At 39.4% G+C, this 25,357-nt stretch overlaps 1 protein-coding gene across 8 annotated transcripts in view; it reads right to left on the reverse strand.

Annotated features, from left to right (window-relative positions):
• Positions 1-25,357, reverse strand: part of pum (pumilio) — a 110,660-nt gene that overhangs the window by 9,157 nt on the left and 76,146 nt on the right. For 7 of the 8 annotated variants that reach the window (XM_046624188.2, XM_046624186.2, XM_046624185.2 and 4 more), the window contains 8 exons: positions 6,197-6,577; positions 5,380-5,620; positions 3,173-3,334; positions 2,853-2,972; positions 2,264-2,558; positions 1,925-2,165; positions 1,259-1,649; positions 809-977 (listed from right to left, as the gene is read on the reverse strand). In XM_046624188.2, coding sequence (XP_046480144.1) covers positions 809-977; positions 1,259-1,649; positions 1,925-2,165; positions 2,264-2,558; positions 2,853-2,972; positions 3,173-3,334; positions 5,380-5,620; positions 6,197-6,577 — 2,000 coding nt within the window. The remainder of the gene's footprint in view (positions 1-808; positions 978-1,258; positions 1,650-1,924; positions 2,166-2,263; positions 2,559-2,852; positions 2,973-3,172; positions 3,335-5,379; positions 5,621-6,196; positions 6,578-25,357) is intronic. The other variant, XM_046624187.2, reaches the window with a different exon arrangement.

The raw sequence follows: 25,357 nt of genomic DNA on the forward strand, positions 1-25,357 counted from the left end.
CTAAAGTCTTTTCGGTAATGCGCAAATCTAAACGTTACTATTCCACAGAAGGATTAAGATTCTGTTGTAATCCATTGGTAATTATTAGCTCTGTGCGGGTACCAGAATTCTTCGAGTCGGGTCGGGCCAGGAAAAATCTATTAGTTTGGGGTCGGGTAATCTTGGAATTTTCGGGATTCTCGAAAATCCCGAAAACTCCGGTATTCACGTAAATCCGGGAGTTCTGAAAACATCGGGATTCATAAAAATCTCGGGATTCTGGAAAATATCAATTCTTTCAAAATTTTCTGGATTGCCGGATGTCCCGATGAAAGATGATATGCGTTTTACTGAAAATATTGATGTCATTCAGATATACTATTCACTATCAGCATTTAGTATTTGGTATTTGTTCAATATTATAAATATTAAGGAAGTTAGGTTGCCTAACATTAAGCTTTTTCCAAAATTTTCGGTTTCCCAAAAATCACGGGTTTTCCAACCATTCCGGGATCGCCAAAAACCCGATCCGATACAAACCTGTCTCAAACCCGAACTTTATTTCCCGAGATTTCGGAAAACCCGCACAGCCCTAGTAATTGTCAATTTACAAATATAAAAACATATACCTATACTTTCATCTTCGTCAGATAAATTTGTACAGGAATTAACTTTGTAGATAATAATACTCATCACTTGGTAAAATACTGATTTTGAGAGTAAATGAGTAACCCCTGATCTTAGTCACATGATTGTTCGTACTGCGATATTTAAAAGCATTGTGTGGTTCTCGAAATGTTTTTCACAATGAAAAATTAAAGTAACTCACTTGTCATTAAAGCCGCAAACTTCTTCTATTAGCACGGCTCGTTCTTGTCTTGTAGCATGTGTTACACACTTTTCCACCACATTACTGGCAAACTTATGTTGAGATAATGCCAACACTTTTCCTCGAACACTTTCAATCAACTGAGCTTTATCTTCTGGTTTTCCATGTTCTGTAATAAGCACCGAAACAAAAATCATTACTGAATTCACTGATTATAGATTTCTAAATACTCACTTCAAATTTATAGACATTACATCAGCTTGCTACCATAAGTTTATTCGAAATTTCGCTCAGATCTTTCGATGAGAAAATGTGAGTTGCAAAGCCGTTTCACAAAAACCATATCCACAAATATTTAAATTATTTCACCAAGATATTCATAGAATTTGGCATTTTAAGGTTCATGACAGTTTTCCAGGGTTGAAGAAACATTTTTAAACAAGTACTAACCAAGTACGTGTTGGATAACGTAATTCCCGTACTGATCCTGAATAAGTTGATCCGTAGCAGAGTGTAGTTCTTGTAAGATCCCTTGGGTTTGCTCAGGAGTACAATGCTCGAGGATCCGCTGAATGACCCTGCACCCGTAAGGATGAGTACTCAAGGAGTATACCTGTCCAGCAAAAGCTCCAATAACGAATTGAAGAGCGCGAGGCTCGACACATTCGATACATTTCTGAACAACGTGATTTCCATTCTGATCCTTAACACATTTCAAAACGTGACCATCCAACTCGCGTACGATTTCTTGCTGTTGCTCAGGGCCGATAGATTCCAACGCCTTTTGAATAACACGGCAACCATACATTTGTAATGCCAATGGTAGCACATGACCACGGACCTAGAAATGCAAATATTACATATCACGGAATATTCCTGAATGAGTAAATTGTGAGACAATTTATTGACTTTATGAGTTTCAGATTTTTTCCTTGTGAATAATCATCCGAAACGGTCAGCTGACACGCATATTTATCATCATGGAGTTCGAGATACTCTATTCACTTCGCATATTTGTTATCGATAGTTTGTTAGATTCATGGGCATCAGTTTAGAATGAAGACATATTCTACGAAAACATTGGCGAACGTGTAAGTATAAGACTTTATTATTCACCTTTTGGGCAAGAGTAGATTTTTGTTCGGGTGTACCAAATTCGAAAAACTTTTGAATAACATAATTTCCGAATACATCAGTCATCAGGGAATAGGCTGATGCCAAAATTTCTTGAAATACTAGCTGCTTCTCGGCAGCAGATGCTCGTTCTAGTTTTTGCTGAATGAATCTTGAGCCATGTTGGTCTTGGCTGAATTCCACAATGTGATTAGCTAAATCACGCAACTGCAAGCTCGGAAACCTGCAAAGATCAAAGCATGATAAAATTTTATTTAAAACCTTTATTCGGAATCATTGTAAACAGAAAAACATGATTTGCACAATTAGTTGAAAACTTACCGATTATTTCTGAAATCTTCAAGCAAACGAGAACGACCGCCAGCACCTTTATCTCCAACTCCGGTAGCTCCACTGCGCCCAGGTTTTCCTACCAAAGTTGGAAAGAGCGAGCTACTAGATCCAAAAACACCGTTAGCTGTTAAAGCAGGAACTGCGCTGGCCCTAAACTTGGCCTCAGCACCAGGGGCAGCAGACACACGACTTGCACCTCCTACCAATCCACCCAAGGAACCTCCAAGAGCCGGCGGTGGCGTCAAAGATAGTCCTAGAGGACTTGGCGATGCTGTTACTGTTCCTACGCAAATAAAATGATAATCGTCGTTGTCAAGTGTTACAATGCATAACATTCTGCTGTACATTCATCTATAAAACTAACTAAATTAAATCGACATCAAGTGGAGTTCCCGTTTGATTGATAAAAATCGTAAAATCACTTCAGATGATAAGCCACAGTTTTTCATAGAAACATTACATCATTCATTATTCAATGGTAAGATAATTTGCACATATTAGCAGTTTAATATTTTAATAATGACTTTAGAACATGATTAAAGAGCGGATGATAACAAGTAGTTAATAATTTATTTACCAAGTGCGCCGTAGCTTTGAGGCCATTTAGCTCTACTGTATTCGAGACTTGGACTGAAGGCTGACGTGTTTCTATCGAAGGAATCCCTTCTCCCAGTAGATGAAGCTCCAAGACCTAATCCTATGAACAAACGGTGATAGGTTTCTATTATCTGACATCGTCCAACATATCGAATACACAAAAATGCAGCCATATAGTTTTTGGGAATATAAGTGGTGGAAAATGTGCAAATGGGCGTGTCCAATGGGAGAACATTGATTGTGAAAATTGAAATCACCATGCAGCCCTAATCCGTTTTCTGTCTGTAAATGCAGCCATACCTGTACTCTGTAGTTGGGCGGGAGACCCCAGCGCACCTAGCGGGGATCCACCATACCCTAGTGCTGCTAAGCCAGCAGCTAATCCAGAGCCTTGTTGTTGTGCTTGTTGCACGGCAACTGCTTGTGCCTGAACCACTGCAGCTGCTGCACTGCACGCCAGACCTGCACCAAAAGCCCCCAGACCACACGCATTCTTAGTTCACTAAATAATTAGCAACGTTACCAACCTGCTACCTGTTATTAGCTATTTCAGCACCGAATTTACATTAGACACAATGTTATTAATACAGGGCGTGCTTGTCAATATATGTATGTACATGTATATATACACATCAAAATTACTATTTTTTCTGTTAACTCTTATGCACGAAACCAATAGTGTGTAGTTTGATTCTTGTTAGAAATTGAGTTCAATATTTGGATGGTATATAGTGAGGATGTCTAAAAATTTTAAGTATTCACCAATCGTACTCACTTGTCAGAGTGTACGAATTAATCGCCGAAAATTATCAAAAACTAGAAGCATGAAAGAGAATGATAGAAAATTTTTTGACGAATTTCCATGACGAAAGTAGAATGTTCAAGGTATTCTTTTTACGTAAAATTAAAACTAGGCGAATATCTGGATATTTATTCAAAATCTTCAAAATTTCAAGATGCCTGGATACCAAGTAACATAGCATTGAATAATTTTTATATCCTTTAAAATATATCCAGAAGCAACGACACTCGTGATTTTCTGTGGTTTATGTACAGGGAGTTAAGATCGGTCATATTGACAAAATGAATATCACGGAAAATGTATAAAATATCTTGTGTCATGTGAAGACACTTTGAACATCATGTGTTAGGTGATTTATAAATTTAATTTTAATTCTGAATAAGAAATCAAACCACATGACATATAAAGAAGAATACCAAATAAACTTCCCTGACACATATACATAGCTAACAAATAATTATACAAAAACCTCAAGTGGATGGGGGGAAATGAAATAATGAGACAAAGTTTTGATGATTTGATTACGATGAACATTGACGAATCGTTGAACAATAGTAAATCAACATTTGGCACCAGGTTATAACGACTTTACTACACATGATGTACGGATCCCAGGATCAAAGGAATGTATAATATTTCATTTCGGTAAGTGAAAGAATTAGGACAAACATAGCCAAGCAATAACGTGTAAACTGAATTGATGCTATAAATAAAAATTAAGAATAGATTTCAAATAATGTTTAAGGATTTTATGAATGTATGCAGTATGAGCCTGACTGAAGAGGATGCCCATGTTAATGTCAATGGCAAAGTTATCTTGGAATTATAGTTTATTACTCTTGTAGTCATCTCGACCGTGGAATTAAATTCTGTATTTCCTCCAGCCTGAGCTACTTCAATTACGGCAAATGCATTCAACATAATAGTAAATATACTTTCAATAAAAATGTAGTGAGTGAAACGAGTAATGTACTTTCCGATCAATGTGTGAAAATGATTGAAGAACCTAAAAAAAAGATGTAAACGAATCAAATGGAAAGCGGAAATGCAGACTGGCAGAAGTAAACACAAAGTGAACATTTTTCTTAAGGAATGTAACGAGTTTCATAATCAGACATAAGGTGAGTGGACGATTTATCTAAAAAAAAAAACACAAAAAAAAAAAAAAAAAACAAGGAGCCATTGAGAGGAGTTAGGATTGTGGAGGACAATTATGAGGCATTTTATACGGTAAAAAAAAGAATTGCATGGTGCGCATTTGAAGCGGCTGCTTTACATACCCTGACCACTTCCACTGTACAATCAGGTTGTTTCAATATTTTTGTCTATTTTTAAGATGGTGCTTTACACGCGTTCTCAATGCATGTCCCAAAATTTTACGAATTCGTTTACTGAATTTATTTCATCCATAAACTGAACTTATCATTTGATTTAGCTCAAATTACCGGTTAAACAGGTTCTTCATGCAAACTCAAAATAATAATACTTATCAAAAATTTGCATTGTCTTTGTTTGAGTGTCCATAGAATGTTCAGTGGTAATTGAATAACCGAAAGACTGTGGATGATTGGTAATTTTCAGTAAAGTTATTAACGTACGAAAAATTAATAGCGCGTTTAAAGCACTTGGCGAAAGAGAGTAACGATTTTCAACATCCTCTTCAAAAGGTCACGACTTTAATGAATCCTAATACCGTTTTGCTCACCTAAACACTCTCCAGGTGTTGCATTGCTATGCGATGTTGGAGTTGGTTGTGAATATAGACTAGGCGGTGGAGGCGCCGGAGGACCTGGCTGAGGTTGAGATGGTGCTCTGTTAACAAGAACAGGTGCTGGACTGACTAATCTCATTGGAGTTGCAGCTGATCCCAGTCCGCGAACGCCTCCCATAACAATTGATCCATTTTGATCGTAGTAAGCAGGTATCACCTGATACTGTCCTTGAACCTGAAATTCATCCATCGGTACTTTGTTACTGTAGCCATAACTTGGTATTTCTATTTAGAACTAGTTACATTATCATTGTAAGCGCAGGTTTGATAGGAGTGAAAATTTGCTCAGAAAAATGATAAAAATATATTCATCAAACAAACAATTTGAAGACTGATTAAAAAGTAGCTTGCGAAATTTACCACAATATGTTTATTGCCCAACAAAAACTTCAAGCCATTTTAATTTGGGGCTTTTCTATGTATCATGCCTAACATCCAATTATCGTTGATGGTTAAAAGCGGTAAGCAGCGACTAGCCATGAACTCTCCCTTACAAAAAATGATTACTACTGTCCAGTTAGTATGAAAGAGTATCAGTAGCGTGACAAAACTCATTACTGAAATAGTGAAATTCAATAAAATAGTAGGTCAGTACTATCGACTTTAACGATGATGACATGGCGAGGTGTCAAAAAAAAAAAAAAAAACCATTCACATAATTCATACTAACATAGTTCACTTTAATGGCGTAATACTTTGGTCATGATAATACTCACGTCTGTCAAGACAAGAAAATATTCGTACTACTGACCGTTTGAGCCAAGTTGTTTGCAGTGTCCTGAGCAGCGACAGCAGCTGCAGCAGCCGAAGAGGGTGTCAAGGGTCTCCTCGGAGGTGGTGGAGCAGCGGCTTGTGGCGGAGCTTGTGGCAGGAGACCTGCTGGATAGACCCAAGGTGCGACTCCATAATACTGGGGAACAACAGGTGGTGCTCCAGTGATCAATGCCCCTACGTAAGGCTCCTGCCCACTGATTACTGCGTAAGGAGCAGTTGGGAAATTTTGCTGTTGTTGTTGCTGCTGTTGCGCTTGAGATGCTGCCAAGTATTGTTGCTGCTGTTGTTGCTGCTGCTGCTGCTGTAGCAGCTGAAGTTGTTGGGGTGTCGCCGCTTGTTGTTGGCTGCGGAAGAGTTGCTGGAAAGATAAATGAGAGAAAACAATCTTTAGTTTGTTCCATCGGTTACTCATAGTATTGAACATATAATAATACTTATTAAATTTTTCAAATAAATGTTATTTGATACAACAAAAAACGATATAAAAAGTTGTTGTCAACACTGTACGGTTAAATCTGCATTTCTGCATATTTGGTAAATTCAACGTCTTTTTTTTTTTTGTCTACAAAAGAGACTGAAGGTTTTCCGCTAGCAAGTTTCTTGAAAACTGATTTGGTAACATGAACAAGGTTTGTTGTTTACGCTTGTCTGTCTGGGAAAGATAAGCATTTACAATTAGTTGTCGCCATTCAGTCAGCTCAACAAGATATGTGATTTACCCGCAAATGCATAACCCAATTGATCTGCTATTACAGCAAAAATGTTGATACTTAGTCCCAAAAAACTAGATGGCATACGAAATAGAATGATGTGGATTTCAATATGGGATAGAGTTTTCTGAAACTCAATCAAATTCACTTATCGCTGCACTACACAGAGAATTTTTACCCTTCATCGTATCAACGTGTTTCACGTCCAATTAATTAAGTAATTTACAAGTTTGTGACAGTAATTTTTTGTACAGCATATTTTCTTTCGGGCTTCAACCCCTGGAACTTGTTATTTCCTATCAAATATTGAGCTTGACGCACTGTTATTGGTACAGTAATAACCAGATCTCAATTACTACTCGTCAAATATGACGTATGTTGCGTGAATTTCCGTTTGAAAAAAAGGCAATTTTATTCTGTAATGGTTAACAGATAGAAAATAGGATCTTATAAATCTAGAATTACAAACCCCTACAGAAGTGAATATTTGCTGATAGCTTAGAAGTACTATATAGCTTAATGAATGATTAGTTAGGTAAATGTGCAAATATGGAATTTAATCGCCAAAAGCTTCATCATCTACTTTTGAGACGAAGCTGAATTAAGAACCAAATTAAACAGCATCATAACTTCTATCCTCGATTAAAATAAGGCGTCACACAGGAAAGTCGGAACTTTGGCTCAAAACAGTAAAAATTCGAAAGTACCCGTAGCCATGTAATTTCCTAAAAGGTGAAGAGTAAGCTAAAAGAAAAGTACTGCACCGAAACTGTAATCACGACGATAAAGACAAGTAGTCTGTGCGAGCTGCACTAGAAAACCACGAGCAGCAGCATGTCGAAGGTAGGGACAAGAGGTGATAAAAAAAAAGAAGAAAAAGAAAATACTAAAAAGTAAAAAGTAAAAAAGGAATTGTTACGTAAGAATGCAACAAAACACGAACTCAAGAAGAGAGTCGTCTCCTTTCTTTTTCAGGATGATGCCTCCCCGACGTTCATCGCGAATTCAGTCTCTCTCCTTCTCGAATGAAAAAAATTAAAGAAAATGGAGTGAGAAGTGAGAAAAAGCTCAGCAGCGACGAAGTTTCTTCTGAGGCAACGTAGAATTTTCAGAAGTTTCCGCGATGCCGGAAGAAGAGTCGAGTGGCGGAGGAACGAAACGAAGGGGACACCGAGAGGGGCAGAGGCACCGGGCAAGGTCAACGACCCCCATCGTACGTTCACCTTCCCCGACAATCCGTGGTGGTTGGTTGCGCCATCCTCGCAATTGCGGTACCACCGTACAAATTCACCATCGCATCGTTGCGAGGAGTGACGAGGGATATGCCTGCCTGACTGCCTGCTTGCCTAGCTACCTATCCTATCCTATCCTTTCTTCCTCCGCGAACGCGTTACACGCTGCTTTCACAGTACGCGTAATTCCGCATGCACCGTGAACACGCAGCAAAAGATGAGCGATAAACCGATTGAGGAAGACCTTCAAGGTGGGTAAGGAAGAAGGAGTGACGAGTGTTTCGAGGCACAGGAAATCAACTCGCTGTAAAAGTAATGCGGCATGGATTTCTACGCATTATAATTTGGTCTCAACCCAACGCTATCTTGATCTTGAATTTCCGAACTTACTGTAATTATAATTGTTCTATAGCAGTCCATACCGGCCAACGTGAGACAATTTTACAATCACTGTTTTTTATAGTGTAGTATTCACCCGTTCGAATGATAGCCAAGTTCCTGGTTTCACGTTTCCTGCACGAACGGTAGTCAGAAAGAGGTGTTCGGAGCTTTGTCAAAATTCAACGACACATTTATCAAGTGCGAGCGATGACATCGTTACCGAACCCGGGGTACTTAACTCGTTGAGAGGTACATACACACCTACTTTCACCTAACTCGTGCGTACCGATGCTAAATCCTGATAGACGGACGAACCGGCAGTTAAAGTACTGCAACCGGTGTGAGATGGGATTGCGCGGAAGAAAATTGGCGATACTTGTACAAGGCGGTGAAGTATCAACACCATGTCGAACGATGATAAAGTGTCTCGAGGACCTCGAGACGTGAAATAAAAGGACAACTAATAGCGACGCGAAGCCCGTTACTCAACCGCAGACCGAGTGCGAACCGTTAGTTCACCTGGTTGGACCGTTGGCATAGGTATACGGAGGTACGTGTACCGAATACAGGGCGTTTCAAAAACTTTACCGCTCTTCGTGGGTGCGGACCTTTCGACTTTAAAGGGACCGGTGCACGATTGTTCATTGTCACGCTGGTATTGTTTTTCTGGAAAGGACGCGGTCACTTCAAACCAACGGAGAAAGTTAGTAAGGTGGATAAACGGCCTTGCGTTTTTTCAAACTCATTCCATGATACCGGTCATCGGCAGTTGATGATTACTGTTCGTAGGAAATTAATTTTTTACTTCAATTACCGTTGTTCTTGCGGTGGAGGCTTTTTCTCCTGAGAAACGGGAGATTCGTCAAATCGAAAATCGAGACGGGAAGTGCTTTAGAATCGTAGAATAACTGAAAAATTTGGCTCGCAAATTAGCGTTACGTCATTGCGATTTCAATTGAGGTGAAATTTAAGAATTCTGAATCCTTGTTCATGTCGCTAGTCTACATAGTGAGTTCATGAAAAATGACCGACAACATGAGTATGGAATTTATTCATGACAAGGATGTACGGGACGTAGAAACAGGTTAAAAATATGTCAAAACAAAAAAACTATAAAAGTATAACTATATATAACGTAAAAGTTTGAAAAGTGCAACCCTAATCTACCGATTTGAATATAATTCAAAAATTCTATGACGCACAAATAGTACTACACACTGAATTTCAAGTGTAAAAACTTTGTGTTATTAATCAAGTCAGAGAAATCGCGTTATTCTGCTACTTTGCACTGAAAAAAATTCGTTCAGTTCGTCAGGTTCCAAATGAACAATACAGCTTATTTTATTCGTAAATGAATTCTGTAAAAATATTCTAGGATGATTTTCTTTTACAGCTCGTCGGTCGGTGAAGAAAAAATTCCATATATACAACAATTATAATTTACAGATAATAAACTTACAATTTATCAAGCAGTACATTATTATTGCCTAAAATTCAAGTTAAACGATGTATGGAGGAATTAATTTTTGAATAAAATAAGCGTGATGGATCATTCAAGACCAAACGAAAAAAAAAAAAAAAAAAGAAACTGGTAAAAATATTGATTTCTTGACGTTGTTAATATAAAATGACATGTTTTCAGTTTAACTTCAGTTTTCTAAAATAATCTTCGTGTCGGACGAGAACATTTTTGGTTAGATGTAAAAACCAATTGGCTTTAGTGACACCTTCCACACCTTTTACTTTATCACGTTTTCGTATCAACACTTTTTCGACCAGACTGTACGTCCCACGTATCTTAAACTCATGGTGCAAGGTCTTTTAATACTGCGGCCCGTGTGGTTGCAAGGGAGGAGCTTTTTCAGCTTGTTATCCAAGTTCTTTAGCACTGAATACGGCTAGAATAAAAACGTCTGAACGTTCGGTAGTACGACGTAGGTATAAGAGGAAGCGGTCTACACGAATAAGCCGTTCACTTGCCAGTCTCGAGCTGCGCTTTGATCTAGTTTTCAAGCCCGGTTAAACTTTCTAGATACGTATACACGACACACACGTAGTGTTAAAATTTTTACGTCGCGTTTACTCGGTTTATCTTGTCACACCGAGTTCCTGCCACAACTTCAAGCTTTTTCATTTTGCTTTCATTTATTTATTCATTAATTTTTTTTTTCTTTTTTCTCTTGGCGAGAAAAATTACGGTGGCATGCGCACGTCATTATCATCACTTACATTGATACGTGTGAGGTAAAACCCAGATCTCTGGGTTCGAAGGAAAAATAAAACATTACTTTTCGATTTGTTTCTACATACGAGGTGCGCAAAAAAAAAAAAAAATTAAAAACAACGACCCTTTAAGATTTTCTTTATTTTTTGGAACAGAAAAAAGTCACACGAAACCATGTCTGGCAAATATGGAGGCTGGGGTATCATTGCAGTGTTGTTTCGGCCAAAAGGTCAAGAACAACCAATCAAATTCTTATAGGAAAATTTAATACAAATTCTCTGTTTCATTTGCAAAATCGCCGATCCTACCAAAACACATGTAATCTTTTTGAGAGCCGACAATAGACTAAATATCCAATATGGCTATCACAGTGTAGCAATTTTTCAAACAATTTACCAACAAAACAGCGAAAAAATCGTGCGAATCGGACTACTGCAATACGTAAAATGACAAAATTCATGTTATTGTTTGAACACACCTCGTATATATACGTGCAAAAGTAAGAACATTAGAGTTGATGAAATTCTATGGCAAAAACTACTTTTAGTTTCATTAAAACTTGAGGCCAGGTAGAGAGAATGAAGAAGAAAATAAAAATAAAAAAGTCACAAATATCACGCACGGTAATCAGAACACGCATTTACTGTACAATTATACGTTGCTGGTTGAATTAGTAGCTCAACTTGGCTTTGCAAATTATTACAAATTGCCCAAGTTTTATTAATTAAAAGCCCAAACCAGAAACTCACTTCAACTTATTCGGGTGTATAAGGTCACAAATCTAACGCTCTCGAAACTCGACCGTCGATCAACCACAACGAAGGAAATATTTTTTTTACGGACATACTATCTTTTGTTTGGGAATAAAATTTTTCTTTCAAACCCTAATGACTTTGGGAAATGTTTTCTGGTCATGTGAGAATTTCGTTAAGTACTCTTCTCCGATTTCTGGGGACGGTTAAGGATTCCGATAACACTCAATAGCGTATTTCGGAAAGAGTCTACACGAGTGACTTCCAAAAAATATCGAGATAATCAATGTAAACGGTACTGCGACAATTACAATACGCAATTTAATATTGCTGACAAAATTGAGGAAGGGTGAGCAAAGTTCGTCATGATGTTGACGAACTAATGGTAACATACATCTTTTTTTACGTTTAGAATTTCCGATGTGTCGTCATTGATCGTAGGCATGATCCTCGTGAGTGACTAAGGCGTCTTTTCGCAATACAAACACTTCAGAGCTCTAACCAAATTCTTGCATGGCACTGAATTTCAAGTGACTGGAGCTTGATTCGTATTGAAAGGTACTTTTACACGAATAGACATTCAAGATGTTAAAAATTACGAGATACTTTATAAATGAGTAACGTTCGATATTTTCCAATCCGTAACATATCTGATACCGCGGCATATCTCGTGATATTCGCGAAAATGTATACCAGGGTGTCCAACGGTATCAGAATTTAAAATTCTCGTATATTCCCGGTTATTTTTTTAAAAACTCCCGTATATTTGTAAATAATGATTTCTACGACGTTTGTGCGTTATCGTGATACAATCAGCGTTGAACAACATCGTATTCGACGTCGTGTAGAACTGATGAATTCGGGTGAAGTGAAAAATGTAGAAAAATCAGAAAAAAGGGTAACAATATCGAATTTTTAAATACGCAAAAGTGTATTTCAGAGGATTTCAAAATGTAAAAAGCCGAAGTACAGAAAAGTCAAAACGAAAGGTAAAGTGTAGAAAGCCAGAATATAGAACCGTCTGAAAATGCTTTTGTATTCTTATTCGTTGTGAAAATTTCACATTATAACTCTCTGTACTTTAACCTTTCTACACATCGACTTTACTACGTTTCGACTTTTCGCGTATTAAAAAAATTCTGTAAAATCTATTTTCACGTTCTATAAAATTCGACATTGTGACAGTTTATTTTTAAAAACTGTTTCTTCAGATCGTGAATGTAAAATACGGCAATTCCAGCGCGAATTCCCGGTTGCTGGACACCCTGTACACCGACGTAAATAGAAATAGCCTAGTTTGAGAATTCAATTAAACGAATACCTAATTCGTTCCCTCTCATCCCGCGAGAGATAGATATGAAATTCGCCTAGGGGTTGGTTTGACAAAGAAGTCGCGCCCCCAAGTAATCGCGTGTGGCCGCACCTTACACGCTGCACGGGGGTGGCTTTTAACGAAATGACGAAAGATTTTATTATCGGATGGCCTTTAGGGCGCGGCAGCTACAGCGACGATGGTAATGGGGTCCGGGCTCGAACCCCTGCCGTCCCGCTTCGTCAGCCGCGCCTCATTTTCATAGACTATAATAATACCCAGCAACCCCCGCGATTCCCGTCAAACGTCAAAAGAACGAGCCGTCACCTCGACAAGCGTAGGTAACGTCTCCTCGCGTAACAAATCTCGCCGTCTATCCGCAGTCTCCCGATCATCTTATCTTCACCCCCGCGACCCGCGAGACATTCGTCCTCGATACCGACTCCCTTCAGGATCAGCGTTAAAGGGGCTCCTTTTATTCGCCGTTACATAAAGCAAGGGTGCAGCATATTCTTTCCCTCCTCGGTTTCTCATTTGTCAGTCAGGGTGTCTCTCGCGGGCACTGCTAACAATCGCGAGGGTGACGAAGTGAAACCGTCAATTTGTTTTATTAGGACAGTGATATAGCGCGTAGGTACGCCCTCCCACCACCCCCTTAACGCAACCGGCCACGTACCCGCAAAACCATCCGCAGGGTGATTTTATTGGACCCGTTATCGCGTGCCGGTTGTTTGCCTTTACTCTGTCACTCCCGGTGCGTTATACCTGCCGTCGTGTGTTTTGTTTGTCCAGTCCCGTCCTAAACCTCTAAAGGCTTCTATATTCGCTCTATTCTCATCCGGATCATTTAACCGCTGCCCCTATCAGATGCCCGAGTATCGCTCGGGCAATAGCAACGAGGGCATCGGTTCATATATAAGAACTTCCCTCTACTTTCCTGTTGGAGATACGAGCGAAAAGGGTCATCGTCGCACGATGGTCACCGACGTGGCTCGCAGGCTCTCTCTCTCTCACTCTCACTCTCTCTCAAGAGTTCCGGAGGAAGGGCGTTCTCGCTAACGATGATGTGATACACGTACATGTTAAAGTTTCCCTCACTTCTACGCTGCTGGAACTCATTTGTGACGATGTCAACAATATCTACACAAGTCTTTCAAATTGATGTTACGTCACGTATTTACGTCAAATCAAGCCTCCGAACATTTGACTCAATTAGAGTATGAATTCAAATATATGACCAAAGATTAACCTATATTTAAACTAAGCGTCAACAGACCAACGATCTCTTCTGTTCGGCGTGTTGAGAGTTTAGTTACCGCTAATTTATAGCTGTTTTGCGTAATTGATAAAAAAAAAAAATCACATTGAAATGTTAGAAGCACTGGAAAAGTGAGCAGTAGTCTGTATGAATTTTTCAACGCATTCTCTCCATCACGTTCGACATCGCGCGCATATGTGTTAAATGATAATTGATAAACTCAACGGCAACATATGTTTTTCGTACCAATGCGGCGCACGGTATATTTATTTTCTACTTTTCCCATATTTTACCACGTTTTTACTAACTCGCTTTTTCTGTATAAGGTACACACATTCTTCTCTCGAGACTTTCGTTGTGTTCTGTAGTAGTTGACGTTTATGCTCCACATACGTACATACGGATAGTTATAGATATACGAGTATCAAATATATTTGAGTAGCGCGATATGAATAAATCGAAAATGAACACGAATATCAATAAAATATACCTATTGATATACAATACAAAAATAAAAACTGTCAACCTTGTATGAGTGATTATTTCCAGACGTACCCTATACGCGAATGCATGCAAATTTGTGATTTATATCAAGATATACATTTTTCTCTGTATATACCTTGTACTCTTTGACCATCCAACAGCCCTAAATCAAAAATTCAATACTATACAAATCTCGACAATATACACATACGTTTATGGCACGTGAAATGGCAGTTCAGTTATACCTTTGAAAATTTTCATACAACTCAAGTTTGTATTTGCAAAAACATGAAAATTACAGGTCTGATAAAAAACGGGTAAGTACTACAGTTAATCATATTTTCTGACCTTCGAAACTCTCCGAGTCGTTGGCAGAAATAAATATCGACGTATTGTGTAATAGTCGATGGAAAAAAAAAACAATTACCAGTTTTACCAGTTCGAAATGTGTCATCGGTCATATCTACATTGATTCGATAGAGTAGTCTAGAAAAAAAAAATGAAAAAAAAAAACTAAGCAAAAACATTCTTGAACTTTCTGGTGGTGCCTTTTAAGCGACTACCTGCTTCTTCCCGCAAAGTCATAGTATAAAGAATGTAGGAAAAACGTGTCATTTTACGTATTACTCAAATAGGATAACTATAAATCGATTGAAGCCAGGTCTGGGTATTCATTTGAACTAGATTACCAGGAAAATCTTGTTTAAGCGGATTATTTTCAGTTATTGTTTATCATTTATTAAAATATTTAACAATATTTCGAGGTAATTCGATACTGAATACAAGTTTTCATATTTTACAAGTCGTTAATACCGATCTTCAATAAAATTCAATATTTCCTAATCAATAATTTCTCAACTTTTCAAAGCCGATTTTTTGTGATAAAACTATTTTAAATGTACACTCAGCACCGAATGAAGGATATTTTCGACACGCAAATTTTTCAACAGTTGAAACCGCAATCGTGTACATATTTCATTATGGAAAAAAGGAATTAGCGTAAATACAAAATATTCTACCACCATCGATGAATGTTAATTTCAATACACGAACATTGCAAAATTCACACAACAGTACCAAAATGTCCACAAATTTAATTAAAACGTTACGATGTGTTTATGACGTCACGCGTTCAAAGTTCAAGCATTTGGTTGTTGGTGCAAAATTTTTATAGGTTCCGTACCTGGAAAAAAGAAACGAAAACCAACAGGGGAAAAAAAGTTCGTCTCCATAATAATTCTCATAGCGCGGTATAGATACACCGCAAACATATGCACGCGATGATACTTGGATGTGTGACCGTATACACAGAGAAAACTTTCCATCTAAATGCATCCCCAGAGTGCCGTAGGGTGATTTCAATACCCCGAGGAGTGAAGGGTGAAGAGAAAAACCCCGGTGGGTGAGACTCGCAACGACCTTTATGAAATGCTACAACCTTTGCAGATCCTGATTGCTGCGCGGTGTTCCTATGCCTCGAAGAGTCTGTGAACCCTGCATGTATGTGTATGAAGTAATCGCGTATAACATGGTCACGTAGTTCATTCGAAAACGGACGATATGTGGGACATTGTTTCTTTTTTTTTTTTCTTTGTCTCGCGCTCTCTCTCTCTCTCTCTTCGAGTACGGCACGTGACATGAGCCCGAGGGTGTACATCAGTGGATGGTACTAAGCCTTCTCTTCACTAACCCGTAACTACCCCGTTCGAAATACAAACCTTGCTACGCGATGTCACATTCGCCGGTGTTGCTACTCATCGAGGAACGATCAATGAACCGGTTTTCATTTTACATTATACAATAAACGCGGATACGATAATCACCGATACTACGCGTAAGTTTAGCGCACGAGTGTGTTACTCCCTCACAAATATTCTGTCATGTACTCTCTTTACTTGCACTTTATATGCACAACCGATTCAATCGGTTACGCCATATGCTACCTTTCATACGCTGTTACGTGTACCAACGCTGCGCGTTATCAACAAGATGTGTTCTCTTTGATACACGGAGCATAATACTAAATTAAACCAGACCGTAGTCTGTCGTTACCGATTTACGGTACTTTCAAAGCGCTCAGTTTCTCACCAATTTTTAACTTCCCAGTTGCTCGATTTCCTTTATGCCCAGAAGCGTAAGCGAGCTTTGCGAATTTTCCACACCATTCCCGTATCGGACCTATCTTCCGACGTACAAATCCTGCTACGCGATGCGATAATCGCCAGTGTTGCTCTTCACCGACATACGATCAATGAACTGTTTTCCATTTTACATACGGTATCCACTCACGGTTATGATTACGAACACGATACAAATTTCGTGCACGAGTGTGTTAATCCCTTATAAATATGCCGTTATATAGTATATACTCTTCTTAATTGCGCTGCATGCACAATCGATTTACTCTTTGATGCCTGACTCTCATACCTTCCTACGTTGCTTCGAAGGGGTACTTGTTAGTGGACGGTAGAAAAAAAGAGTGAGTTTTGAAAATTTTTACTCGACAACGAATTATAAAATTCGACCGAGGTTTGTTTTAGCTACAAGTATATGAATCACTGACATGAATCTTGTTTCTGGTTGTAAGAAACGGTAACCGGTGGTGCAAATTCTACACGCCAAAGAATTCCTCATTCATCAATCTCTTGCGAAATTATTACACATGTGCGAGTGTGAAGTTGAAATTTTCTACACAGCAATTATTGCACAGAAATTACATTTAAACGAGGAAGTAAGACATTCAGGTAGGCAGTTTCGTCTCTCTATACGGTAAATAAAATTGACTGCCTTTATCGTCGTCCCGTTAAAATATTTACCGTTAAAATAGCCTCTTCGGTTCACATTGAATATCTCATAGTAGGAATAAAAATAGGAATACAAATAATCATACCGCACACGTCAACTCAATTCTACGTACATACACTCACTTAGCACACGAGAGTTGAGATTCGTACACTTATTCCTGACCCAGCTGTTGTTGAAAAGCCTGCCACGACAACGATAATGATTTGCAGCTGAAATTCTTATCCAAACACAAGCGAGGTTTCGACTTGTTAGGGGGAAAATAGTCCGAGTCCAACAAAAGAAATTACAAAAATATGCAATAGTTTCTGACAAACGCCATTTTTTCTAGTCAATTGAAAAAACAAAAACTATTTACTAACATGAGCAATGGAGTTAGATTTTTCAGAGATGATTTTCATCTATGGTTCATTATCAATTAACGATCAATATAGTTTTGTAAAAATGAATAGATGAAAATTTTTTAGGAAAAACGACTTGGCTTTGTCTAGATATTTATATACGTATAATCCTACGGAAATGATACCTTAGAAAGACTAAATATTACCTACATCAATGTTCTAGGTCATGAATATACATTGAACATTTATAAAATTCATCAAATGTTGATGATTTTATAATTAACGAACATATCACCCGTTGTAATCCGTTATCGCAATTAACAGCAACGTATGTGAAAGATACCCGTTGCATCGCATGACCGAAGCTGAAATGACAGCGGAAAAAAGATCGGCTACAGAGAAACATGTTATACTTGCAATATGCGCGACATTCGTGAACGTTTGATTATCAAATCGAGGTGGCAAAGAAAAGACTGTTTCCGTTATTACGCAAACTGCCACCGTAAGTTGAGAGAACGACAGGAAGCAGCGGTAGCCGTTTGATAAGACTTGGTATGTGCGATCTGTCGTTGAGTGTACAAGAAAAAAAAATTAAATTATTTCATAATGTTCCAAGCGGTAACCATGCTCGGTTTATTATTTTCTCGCGGTATTTAACGTCGCACGAACCCGATATCGGACGTAAAAGCTCGCCTAGGAGGAGCTCGGCGACGGCGGTACGCGTCGGCAGATACCGTTTCCCGTAGTCATCATAGTTGCTGATGTACTTCGTCAGCGGAAACTCGAGCTGCGACCTCGAGGCCTCGAGCGCCTTGCCTTCTCTTCGTCGGGGTTTTGCGCAAATATCTAATACACGTTTCGCTTTGTTCACCGCATACCGCGGACTTGGCCCAACCTTCTAATCGCGTCCTTTTAACGCGATGGTTCATTTATAACCATGCTCCGCTATGCTCCGCTATGCTCTCAGCCGAGGCGAGGGTCACCGGTGTTAATTGGTACGCGTTATCCTGCGGATACTGGGAGGTTGGAAACTGTGCAAACGGACCATCCGTTAGCGCTATGAACTTTGGGTTTTGCCTATACTCTTTGTTTTCTTTTCGTCCACCGATCGCTTATTCGCCTGCCACACTGGCCTAAAGCCGTGTAGTTCAGGTTCCCGTATTGTAACATGGAATTTAACGACTTTCGATGGAAGCGAGCGAGGCATCGCGGCGCGATTGGATCATCGGACGATTGGCGAGGAGTCCCTCCTGTACGTACGACGCCAGAAGGTGCGACGGACTCTTTTTTCCCCACCTGTCGTGGTTCGACTCGCGTCATTTCTTTTACACGAAAAATATGAATAAATCGATTCTGGGTAGCGCGTGCTGGCATATAAAGAGAAGCGATAACCGAACACGCGTCGAAGCTCGTTTCAGGAAAGAAAACTAGGGATTATGCAACCGTACAAAATAATCTACCCATTAGACGGTGAACCTGCAAAATCTTCAGATTGAAATAACGGAATTGTTTTACGTATAATTAGTTACAGAACTGACTTCAGGTTCAATTTGATAAATAATTATACAATTGGAATCACGGCTCGGACATTTGGCCTGATATAAATTTCGATGTACCACTCGTAGTTTTTTTTTTTTTTTTTTTTTTTTTTTTTTAAGCGTAAAAAAAAGCGAGACGAATTGTAAAATACAACATTGAAAGTTGTCCATAATTCAGTTTAGGAAAGTTTTCGCTTCTTGTACACGTTGAGTGAAACGCTAATTTTGGAACACACCACATGTCTCGTACGGCAGAAATATTGCAAACTGTGCACGTATTATCGAGGTAAAATCTATCTTCATCGAGTGGAAGAATTTTCTTACCTTTTCATTAAGAATTAATTAAAAATACTCATTTCCCCTTGACGTACCACGCCAAGTATTTCAAATTTAAGAATCTCATCTTTTTTGACCCGACTAATCAGCATTGAGATTCTTATCTTTCTCAACAGAAGACTATAGGAATGTAAATTGCTACTATACAGTTTTGCGACGGTTAGGAAGAAAAGAAAAGTAAAGAAAAAAGTGCCGGGGCAATACCTCTGCGGTATTCACACGAATAACATAAAAGAAAAGTAGCCTTTTATCTTGGAAAGCTTGTCTCGAGTTCAAAGCGTATTACGTGCTCTTAAAAACGTTAGCACGATAGACGTAGAAATGGTTTGAGAAATTGAGTGAACGCGCGGGAAAAGGTGTTCTCCACGTTCGCACCAAAGAACGTACCAAACAATCCCTCGGGCACTTGTGGGATACAGTTACGACGCCTGCGTGACGCAATCCGTCAACGAAACCGGAATTGCGCAAATCTCTTACACCTGGTTCTCACGTGTCGGCGGTTGCACCGCGTTACGGACGATCTAGGATCTCGGTCTCGCGTCGCATTTTAAATTTCTTTATCGTTGCAGGGGTGTCGTCGATGTCCGACTCGACAAGTTTCATCTCTCGAACGACATCCCCTAGAGTTATATCTTAACGTGGAATGTACCTTGTCGGCTGCTAGTCTTGCGACGAGAGCTTCTTTCAAGGGACCAAGCCAGTGATGGGCACCGACGAACCTCTTGTTAAGTAGTTTCGTGTGCGGTGCTACCTGAGCGTATAAAGCATCAAGCTCTAACACCACCATGTTGCTATTCCCGGATTCCGCCTCGAACGAGGGGGCACCGTACGCTTGTATCACACTCGTTATCGCCGCTGCACTGTTACACCGTTTGCACTTGACATTTGTCACAGGATTAATCGAAGAATGCGACGAAGAGAAACTATAGAAAAAAAAAAAATATCACCAAACACAAAATACAAAAACAAGGACAAACTTGACACGTTGAAGTTTATTGTAAAACTAAAACTGCACCAGCCCAAGTTTCCTTATACTTTTCATCACTTGGCCTAAACCACATTACTTTCAACATTTACATTCGTTCTCTTCCGCTACTTTACGATCGAACGGCGATATATACACACGATATAGCTTCGGCTTTGTCGATGACTTTCTGCGCAATTCAAACTATGTGTACATGATTGTGCCTTTATCTTCTAACTTTGACCACTGGTTTCAGTTCGTGATGCAAATCGTCCTCACGTTTGCGATTAATATAATTAAATACGTGATTTTCATCACAACGACCGTTTGAATTTTCTTGAAAATGTCAATTTGCCACGCGGCTACGGGCACGCGTTAAAGCGGTAGTGAGTAGTTGTGCGAGATTGAATCATCCATCTTTGGTTCACTGGGTTAATTGTACAATTGATCAACCTTCTCCTTCTCCTCTTCCTCTTTGTCCGGAAAAAGACCGGTTGAAACCGGCGTGTATAGTGAACCAGAAGTTTAAGGTTGAAACTTTTTCTTTTCTTTCTTACATCAAATTATTCATAAGCGTAGTTCCCCTTCCTCGTTCTTCGGCACACCGCGTCGCGATCGACTCGTCGAAATTGTTTAATTTTTCAAATTTCATCAACGCGGAGTCATAATCCCTCCTCCGCAACAACGCGGTTCGGTTATTCCGCCTCTTTCCAAACCAATTCTCACCCTCCGCTTCCGGTACCTTTAAACCCCGTCGATCAGAGGTCAAAAGGCACAATGAGAAAACCCGAAGGGTTTATCGAGTACTGCGGAATTCGTCGCACACATTGGAACACCCCGCGAGCCGATTATCCAAGAACTCCCGGCCTCGGATGCGTTCGATGTCCGTCTCGTTACAACGTCAGTCGGGACACGCGGTGTTCGAAGAGACGAACGGCTCTCGTTCGGCGAGTAAAGTCAGAGCCAATCGCAGGCTAGATATACTGATATACCGATACACTGAAATACTGGTATACTATCAACTCTACGCGGACTCGAATCTCGCCTTGCTCTTCGCTCGGCTCGGCTCGGCTCGGCTACCGCATAGAAAGGCGGCTCGGGACTGACTACACTCGCTGTTTGACTGACGCCGCGTGACGCGTGCATATCCCCTCCCCCCGTCGGCACAACCAGCGAACACCCCCCGGCCACCCCTGGGTTCGCCGACGCCACCCTCTGGGTTAGGCTTCGACGCGGTAAGCCGACGGAGGTGAGAGAATAGCTGCCGGTATTCCTTGACGGTGTCTCCGCCGGCTCGCCGTAGCCGCCACCGACGCACATCGACGCTCGTCGGCTAGTGTAAAACAATCCAAGTTTCCCGGATGGACGGATACCTTAAGATTTTTATAGGTATTCCTCTACCTTAATTACTCTAAATTCCCTATAACTAAATTTACCGGGATAATATTCCCGACCTGATTACCCTCTGTATACACGTACAATAATACACATTCTTCAACGAAATGTTGATTTTCGAAAACATGCACGTAATGTAAAATCGAAATTTTACGACAATTTCATATTTTTCCAGCCGTATTAGGGACAAATTTTATTTCTTTATGGTATTTACTATTTCAGGTTTCTTTTTTTTTTTTTTGTTCACATTCACCTCAATGTAGTCTAGCCAAGTTACGCGTAATCTCGTTAAAGCGCTAAAAACTTTACACATGCCCGAAATATTCTCTGAGAATTTCAGGTTTTACCATGAAGTGATTTTTCATTTCGTAACGACCTTGGTGTCGATTTTCTAGAGGGTGCATAGCGGCCGATTGAATGGCGATTCAAAAACTTTGACACAGTTGAGGCGTCGATGGAGTTCTAAGCATTTGAAAATGTCAAATTTCTGTCCTTACATTCAAGCATCATTGCAAAATATAATCGATCACTCAAAAAATGAAGGATAGTCTCCTAACGCCCTTGAAGGCTCAGTACTTCCGCGGTAAAAAAAAGTTTTAAAACGATGGATTTTACCCGAGTCCTTTTCGACGATTTTTTGCACAACTACCGAAACAACAGCATTTAATTTTACATCGAACTAGAATCATATTTAAAGCGTGTATTTCATTCAGGTATGCATTTTGATGTTTAATCAGTACAATCCAATTAATTCTTAATTTCATATTACCTGACGATTCGTTAGAATATAATTAAATTTTTAATGATTAATGATTGATATGTTATCCCCACGATTCAGCTGTGCGTATTACATATGTAAATAAATAAATGAATAAATGAGTAATAAATACATTGAAATATCATTCAGTACTTATTCACATGCTGACGGGTTAATAAGGGACAATTGGGTCAATCGAACTCGATGAAATAATTCATTTTTTTCAACGGTATTAGTTTTCAATCTTAAAATAATAGATTTTCAATCGGCGTGAATGAGCTGTGAACAGTTACCTTCACTACAACGGGCAGTAATGAGTTCATCAATCGCAGGATCATTCAATGTCTAGTTTTTATTGTTTCTAACGGCACATAATTATGCTATCTAAAGGTTATTTTTTTTTTTTGGAATGTCAAAAGCATTCAGAACAGGCCGTGCAGCCTAACCTCGACCAATGTTCAAATATCAAGCCGTTCATTATATTTTGTTTACAATACACGATTTAGCGTTTTCTTCTTTCAGTACCCATACACTAATATACTGAATTTTATGAATTATTCGTTGCGTAAGAAGAGCGTAGTTATTTTTTTTTTTTTTTTCCAAGATGGTCGTTCGACACGGTGTCCGGAATAATAAACACTTCGGGCATATGGTAGTTCAGAAAGTTTTCTCGCGGTGCAAGTGTGATATTTTACGGACTTTAAAACCTGAACTTTTTCAAACACAGAACACTACGTTCAAGTTTTAGAATAAGGAACTAATGATAAATTAATTAAAAATTCCATAGATTTCGAATTTTTAAACCATTAAAAAGTTGTTTTATATTAGTTTTCGGTTGCATGTTCACTGGGCGAATACATTTTTTGAAGGGTATAGACGCGATACCAGAATTACACTATTTTGTGAATTTTCACATTCACGAGTTGTAGTATTCTGTTATGAAAAGTAGATTCAGCTCTGAAACAATTTATTGACAATTATAACGAGAGGCTGATAAATCTATAATGAAAAAATTTGACGCAAAGAAAGTCAAAACAAGTCATCAAGCTACCCTGATCAGAAATTAAGAACGACCAGCAGGATGACTATGTATAAACAATTAACGACAGTAAAATGGAGAACCTCTGGTGTTCATATCTGATTGGCTGTACCTAAGTGACGTCATTAAAATTAACCGAGCGTTTCAACGCAAGGAAGCAGAAACTAGTTTCAAGATCCATTGTTTTTCAACTAGAAAATAAAAATCCTTCGATTCTTCTTGCTCACAAGTCAGATTTCGGCTAAATTTATTATACTTTTATCAAACTCATCTAAAATTCAAAACGTATCTCACTGCATGAAATTGACATCACTAGTAAAGAAAAAAAAAGGTTCTTATTTTTTTCCACCATTCTGACAAAATATTCGTGTGTAAATACAAGACAATATTGATTTTTTTAACCGAAGACTGGTTCCAACTTCAGAAATACCGAACCTTGTCGCTCTCTGAATGACCATGAATTTTCAGTAAATTTAAACGCTGGAAAGAACTGCACAATTTTTTACGATATTGCGCTAGTCGGTGTAAGACAGAAAAATTGAAAAATTTCAACCGAAACTACAAATATTGGCTTCCGAGGACTATTCAAGAAACATAGTATTTCGAGGTCATGGTGACATTTTCTCAGAAAAATATACAACAGACAGAAGAAAGATTTAAAAAAAAAAAAAAAAAACAGCATAGATCAAACTGTTCGATACCTGCATACATAATAGTGGCGAAATGATCTGCAGTCAATTCGAGAATGTAAATTGCGTACCCGCAAAGAGGTTGAAATTACAAACGAGCCCCGAGGTCCTTCGTTGATCCTGTTACGAGGCTAGCAACGAGCATACATATCCACGGCAGGCCGTTCGCCAAGATTCAAAAGTCTGCGTTTAGATCATCGTAGTCACAAAGTCCTCCGCATCCGTCGTATAGCGAAAGTAAAAAATGCACAAGAGGTAAGGTCGGTGCTGACTTTCTCAAAAACGGTCAGAGACAGTGTAGAGTTTCCGTATAGTATACTATAAAAGTGTGAAAGTTTTACGTTCCTTCGAGTTTTAGGATTTTCACGTGTATGTTGCAGCGCATCGAAGTTGCAGCCAGATCAAAATTTGGACTCTAAAAAAGTTTGACAAAAAGTTGCTGGTACAATCAGTCCATATGGTAAGCATAACCAGAAATTTCTCTCCGTGTAAACAGGCTTACCGACACAAGAAACGTGCACGCGATGGACGATACGTACGCAACAAGACCAGGTGATATTCGTATAGGTCACGCTGTCACGCAGGGTCGACCTCGAGTTGCGAGACACGTCGACGATCGTCGTCCTGGACTGATGCCTTGGCTAACGAGGGAGGCAGAAGCCACGTCGCCGTTGGGAGTCCATTGACGCTTGGGATAGTCGATTAGGTTGGTAGCGCCGCAGGGTGCGCGTCGATGAAAACTCATACAGCCTGGCCGGTATGTTGAGGAGGCCGATGAAAATAATAACACGAGAGACGTCGTACGGCGGGGGAGGAGGAAGAGGAAGAGGAGGAGGGTGTTCCCCGACCCTCAATGACAGACCAACTAATTTTGAAGGAGGCTGTATAGAGCCTGAAGAGCGGTACTCGAGGAGCGAGGGCCGCG

The sequence above is a fragment of the Neodiprion pinetum genome, chromosome 4 (assembly GCF_021155775.2).
Source record: "Neodiprion pinetum isolate iyNeoPine1 chromosome 4, iyNeoPine1.2, whole genome shotgun sequence".
NCBI lineage: Eukaryota > Metazoa > Arthropoda > Insecta > Hymenoptera > Diprionidae > Neodiprion > Neodiprion pinetum.